Source organism: Puntigrus tetrazona, unplaced genomic scaffold (assembly GCF_018831695.1).
Source record: "Puntigrus tetrazona isolate hp1 unplaced genomic scaffold, ASM1883169v1 S000000160, whole genome shotgun sequence".
Lineage (NCBI taxonomy): Eukaryota > Metazoa > Chordata > Actinopteri > Cypriniformes > Cyprinidae > Puntigrus > Puntigrus tetrazona.
The window spans coordinates 229-6,240 of NW_025047836.1; the positions used below are offsets into that span (position 1 = coordinate 229).

Consider the following 6,012-nt stretch of genomic DNA (forward strand, 5'->3'; position numbering starts at 1 on the left):
CTTTTTTATTTTTTTTTTGTTTGAAAGAAATGCTGTTCTTGAGAATAATCCTTCATCAAATAATCCTTAAAAATATTAAGCTGCACAATTGTTAACATTGATAAGACAAGAAATGTTTCTCGAGCAGACACTGAAGACTGGATTAATGGTTACTGTATTAATACTGAAAATTTCGGCTTTACACAGGAAATAAAACATTTAACAAATATTACAGTTTTTTTAGATCAAATGAATGCCTCCTTGTAGAGCATAAGACCCCAAACGTTTTATGTATATGAGGAAATTTGTGTAAGTATATGATTTTGATGTGACTGATTGAAGTACTTGTTGTTGTTGTTGTTGTTCAGTTATTAAAACAACCAGCACTTTTAATAATTTTTTAACCATCTGAAGATTCCTTACGTTATGTTTTGTTGTGTCTCTCTCGTATTTTAGACCAGACACACGAAGGTGGTCCGTGGCATCTGTCTCCTCTGGATATGGAACCAATCCACCCAGTTCTGCTGTTTCAGTGAGTGGGCCCTCTCAACTCTCCTCAAAAGACCCTCTTTGTTTTCCTTTTTCTTCAGCCATCAGTCCAGTTTATCTGCAGTGTTTTCCTTTTATGTAATCAGACAATGCACAGAGCAGATGTGTTCAAACCAACGTATATATTATATCTGCTATCTGCAGATCATTTGATTTCGCTTTTGGAGTGCGCTTTAACTGCAGTACTAGTGCAGCTAGTTGAAAAAGAGTAACAAGTACACAGCATTCTAGATCCTCCTTCTTCTTATTATTATCATTGCACTATTACTATTATTGCACTTTACAGTGTTAATGTTGAAGCAGTCAGAGTCTATTGAAAGTGATTTCCATTCCTGACAAAAATGACGTTTAAAAGATTAATGGAAAATTATGGGCAACTTTAATCATGAATATACCTTTTTTCCATCATAGGTTCTCTTCTAAAATCTAATTGGCTAGAAATCGCTTTCTATAAATGGTGATCAGTGACCTTCACACTATATATAATTTTATTTATATAATTTGAACTGATCATCCTTGCCACAAAAATAGCATTTGGTCGTTACATGTCTACAGGGTTGACCATTGTGGGTAATTCTCAGTGGTGAAAATCCATTAATTTCATGGATTTATTTTCAAGGAGATTGTACAAAAAAAAAAAAAATAGCCCCTTTCTGTTTTGAAATGATATATGGCCATTCATGGCTCATGCGATGAGGTCAGCCTCGTCTAACAATGTGCTATTGAGCTAGTGTCAGTGAAGACTTTATTCAGAGGGAAGCTGTGAAGCTCTGGTTTCCTCCTTCCAGCGCTGCTCCCGTCATGTGCTCTCCGTCTCCTTTCCCGAGATTTTCAGCCTTAAATTACCATCTATGCCACAGACAACTGCAAGCCAGAATGGAAAGCGTCCCGTCCTGTAGTTGTCTTGCATAATTGCACACACTGATAAGCAGCTTTAGAGTGTCAGATGCTCGCCACTTGTGCTTCGTCTTGTGCTATGCAGATCTCTGTGTATTCGTTGCCGAACAACTGCTGTTACGTTTTTACACATCTATAAATTAGGGTGACACAACAGGCATATGCAAATGTGATTTGTTGTCTGAATCTAGCTGTGTTTCTGTCTCTCTCGCTCTTTTCTTCTGCGTTAGTCTTCCTCCTCCTCACAGGAGCTCCTGCACCAGCTGCCCTCCCAGCCCACCCCAGATGACCTCCATCGCCTCTTCAAGCATTTCAGGAGCTCAGAGAGTGTGGCAGATGAGGATGGACAGCCCTCGCCTTTCCGTCCTCGCTCGAGGAGCCTTAGGTCTCTATGTGTTAGAAAAAGAAAAGAAACACGAACATCAATGCTGTATTTTCTTCTTTTTTTGTTTCATCTGGTGCAAAATGTGTGCTGGCATAGAAAATATAAAATCTTGTAACTTTTTGTGATACAAGTGAATAAGGATGAAAGATTAGTTTGGCTTGTACGTGCCAGGGTAATACTCGCTTACATGCTCTTATACAGTCAGGGGAAAAGGTCTGCCAACACCGTAGTTTAATTAGCTAATGCTTAATCCGCTCTGCTTTGACGAATTTGGCATGGCTAATCTATATACAGATTTAATGTTTCAAAGAATAATTGGTTTTTCTGGCAAATTGGTAAAAGTTAAAAAATTTTACCTAACAAAATTATTCTACTTTATTAAGTTTACTTTAGTAGATAATTGTCCTCATTTTATGATTTTTAAAACCTGCATCACTTATAAACTTGTAGGATAAATTTTGTTATTATTTTTTATGTAATTGTGGGATTTGAAGCTTCAAAATAGGGAAAGTGTGCAATTGTGTGAAAATCTATAGAAAATATAACACATCTATCTATATTTAAATATAAAGACAGCATTTATCACTTTTTTTTGTTTTGTTTTTTTTTTTTATCACGGAACCCATTTTTTCGAAATATATGCATATTAAAAAATATAATTGTTATTGCAACTAACCGCAACCAAGTTTTTGGTTACATAATTTTTGTGTGTACGGTGTATATTTAGTATGTAAATACATAAAAATAAACACACGTACAGTATGTATTTTGAAAATATTTACATATGTTTATATGTATATATTTATATTAGTATAATATAAAAAAACGATATACATAACGTATTTCCTTATTCCTTTCTTATACGTGCATGTATGTGTAGTTGCTTATACATAATAAATATACACACATTATGTAAACCAACTTAGTTATTGTTTGACTTTATTGTTTTATTGTAAAAGTGTATGTGATCAATTTAATGTAACCTGAAGTATTGTTTTGTTTTGTAGCCCTGGGAGGACATGTGGCTCTTTTGATAACGAGATTGTGATGATGAATCACGTCTACAAAGAACGGTTTCCAAAGGTAATTGAGCTCTGACATTTAAATTTGAGTTTTTCTTCATGGACGTGGACGCCACGTCAGGTCATCACATGTTGTTTACTTTGCTTAAATTGTGGCTGTGGGAAAATTGATGGCCTGGTTGGTCCAAACAAAGCAAACGACAATTGTCAGCTACGCAGTCTCACCGTGTTTTATCACTCTTGCAGGCTACGGCTCAGATGGAGGGGCGTTTGCTGGCAGTGATTGCAGACTACTCCCCAGACAGAGCTCCTCCTCTTGCCGATGGAGTGCTGGGCTTCATTCAACACCAGCTGGTCGAGCTCGTCCGAGACTGTCTGGAGAAGTCCAGAAAGGGGCTCATCACATCCTGCTACTTTGTGGAACTTCAGGAAAAATTAGACAATTTCCTGCACGAGGTAGAAACGCATACCTGTAATGAAGTAAAAAATGTGGAAAGTATCGCCTTGACATTTGGATCTGTTAAAAATGGATTGGTTTGCGTCAATCTAGTTTGCAATGTCGCTAAGGACTAGTATTTCACTGAAAAAAAAAAAAAGACAGTTGTGAAAACTGCCGTTTAAATCTTTGTTGATAGTTATATAAAAATAGATATTTTTCACAACGGTTGTAAAGCAACACACAATGTTTTTCAAAATTTGAAAATAATAATAAATGTTTCTTGAGCACCAAATACAATCATACATAATACAACATGAAATTTACACACACACTACTGAACAAGAAGTTTTGCAAGAACATATATCTGTCAAATAATTCTGGAACAATAGAAAATGATCCAGATAAAGTGAACCACGCTTAAGGTTTTTATAATGTCTAATGGCAGTATTAGTTTTGTAATAAAACTACTTAAATTACTTTAAATCATACTAAATCGATGCCGTTGGAGTTTGTTAATTGTGTGTAAATATTTGATTTTATGAGTTTATTATAGCTACTTTAGTAACCCAGGCCAGAAGTAGTGAAAGATTTTGTTTTCTTTTGTTTGGTCTGTGTTTTTGTTTGAATAATATTAGCTACGTAATACACCGTGGCATGTGTGTTAGAGTGCATTTAAAGCTCAAGGCACAACTCTTCAGCCATACTGACTGTACATAAGTATCTTGCCAGGACATGCATTTGACCACTTACATGTGCAACTTTCTTTCAGTGCTAGTTTTTCAACATGGTACGTTTGACAGCCCTAGTTTGCTGTAGTTCATACTGGGTGGTTTAATGGTCTCTTTCCAGCTCTCAGCTGAATCACTGATACTGCCACAGCCTGTCGTCTTTATAAAAGCATTTTTACTGAATGATCACTGACTGAGAGCCTTGTGGCTCCAGACGCGAGACCCCTGAAGTCCTGAGTGATTCTTTTAATAAGCACTGTTCCTGTCACATTTAATCAGAAAATGACATTCAGCAAACTGCTGCACTGAAGCACTGCGGTATCTTCGGAATTATGTTGCATCTATACAGGCACATGTGTTCGTTTTAAAATAAACCGGCAGCTTTCATTCCTCATACCAAGCCGCTGTTGTCACGTAAAGTTTTTCTGGAAAGAGGCACACTAGTCATCTGCAGTGTTTGTGTGCCCGGGCAGTCATGTCGACACTGGAGGGAAGGATGGTTAATTAGGGCAAGTGAGAGACTGTTTTGTCTCCCTGAGGAGCTTTTGCTTCATGCTTCTGAAGTCATGAATAGCAAATGAAGAGAAGAGGCTGATCAAATTAAGCAAAAGGAAACAGGTCGTGGTGCAACAAATTCCGTTTACCTTTCCAAGTTGCTTGCGTGGCAGGGTTTGGTGTTGTGTTTTTTTTTTTTTTGTTAGTGATATTTTAAATGAATGACATTCTCAGGATAAATTGTTTGATGAAAAAGAGCTCCAAAATTCTTCTTTTTTTAAATGCTGCCATACAAGTTTAAAGTGACACGAGGGGGAATTGAAAATGACAAATATTTAATTTTGGGTTGAACTATTTCTTGAAGTGACTTGTTTGTCTTAAATGTCATAGGGAGCTTGAAGGGGTTTTATGGTCTTGTTCCATGATTACTTCTCTCTGTCCTTTCACAGTAAATTGGGTCACTTATTTCTTTAACTTTTACCATTTGAGATCTGACTCATGGTAATGTCTACCAAACTTTATGCAAAAATGTAGGTTGTTTTGTTTTGTGCTCATAAAGTTTATTTGCATTGACCCTGAGTGTTTTTTTTCAGGCATATGAGCGCTCTGAGAGCGAGGAAGTGACTGTGATTGCCAAACTCGTGAAGAAGATTCTCATCATTATTTCCAGACCAGCAAGACTACTGGAGTGTCTGGTAAAAAGATGGTTCTGTACTAAGAAGAATGTATTTTTATCGCATTAAAACCTTATTTTCTGTTTTGGGTCTAAGAGACCACAATACCAATTTTAATTTATGGTTAAGTGTGTATATATAGAGAGAGAGAGCTTGTCTGATTACTGAGATTTTATGTGGGTTATTTAGCCCATTAATCTACCTTTTTTGTAATTTATTATTACAAAATCTAATGCCTCAATCTAATGCCATTCATATAATCCTGACATGCCATGTTTCTGTTAACCATCAGGAGTTTGACCCTGAGGAGTTTTATCAGCGTCTCGAAGTTGCAGAAGACCAAGCAAAAATAGGCCAGGGCATCAAGACTGATATCCCCCGATATATCATCAGTCAACTGGGTCTCACCCGAGACCCCCTGGAGGGTATAATTATGATTTATCTAGCACCTCACCCTTAAATTATACGTTTTGTCTATGTTGTAAAGGGTAATTAAATGTTAGCCTCAGGCAAACAAGTGATTGAGTTTTCTCTTGTTTTTTTTTTTTTTTGGTTCAGACATGGTGCAGCTTGAGCACAACAACTCAGGCAGCCCAAGCAGAGATCTGGATGACACTGCAGAGGTAAGGCAATAAATCAAAGCTTGACAAAATTCTTAAAGTTGCTCGCTGTTTCTCTACACTGCTGGAGGTCTCATACTTTTCTTTCCAGCCGAGGAGCAAGCTATTTCAGAAGTCTTTGCTTCAAACGCACAATTTTGTATAGCTGTGAAAAGAAATGGAAAATGTGGATTGCAGTAGTATTGGTGCAAATACAGCGTGTAGTGAACCTTTAATTTATCATT

At 36.8% G+C, this 6,012-nt stretch overlaps 1 protein-coding gene across 1 annotated transcript; it reads left to right on the top strand.

Moving 5' to 3' along the window:
- The first annotated feature begins 415 nt into the window (after positions 1-415).
- Positions 416-5,818, top strand: LOC122332997 (microtubule-associated serine/threonine-protein kinase 3-like). Its single transcript, XM_043230477.1, has 7 exons — positions 416-511; positions 1,656-1,810; positions 2,818-2,893; positions 3,079-3,288; positions 5,088-5,189; positions 5,461-5,593; positions 5,727-5,818. The coding sequence occupies exons 3-7, from the start codon at positions 2,858-2,860 to the stop codon at positions 5,801-5,803; spliced, it is 558 nt and encodes a 185-aa protein (XP_043086412.1). The 5' UTR covers positions 416-511; positions 1,656-1,810; positions 2,818-2,857; the 3' UTR covers positions 5,804-5,818.
- Positions 5,819-6,012: the final 194 nt, after the last annotated feature.

What these genes read in the sequence shown, in the direction of transcription:
- LOC122332997 (XM_043230477.1), top strand. Translation starts at nt 2,858, where the DNA reads ATGATGAATCACGTCTACAAAGAACGGTTTCCAAAG. An exon ending in CAAGACTACTGGAGTGTCTG is followed by an intron (nt 5,190 to 5,460) that starts GTAAAAAGATGG and finishes GTTAACCATCAG; the next exon opens with GAGTTTGACCCTGAGGAGTT. An exon ending in CACCCGAGACCCCCTGGAGG is followed by an intron (nt 5,594 to 5,726) that starts GTATAATTATGA and finishes TTTTTGGTTCAG; the next exon opens with ACATGGTGCAGCTTGAGCAC.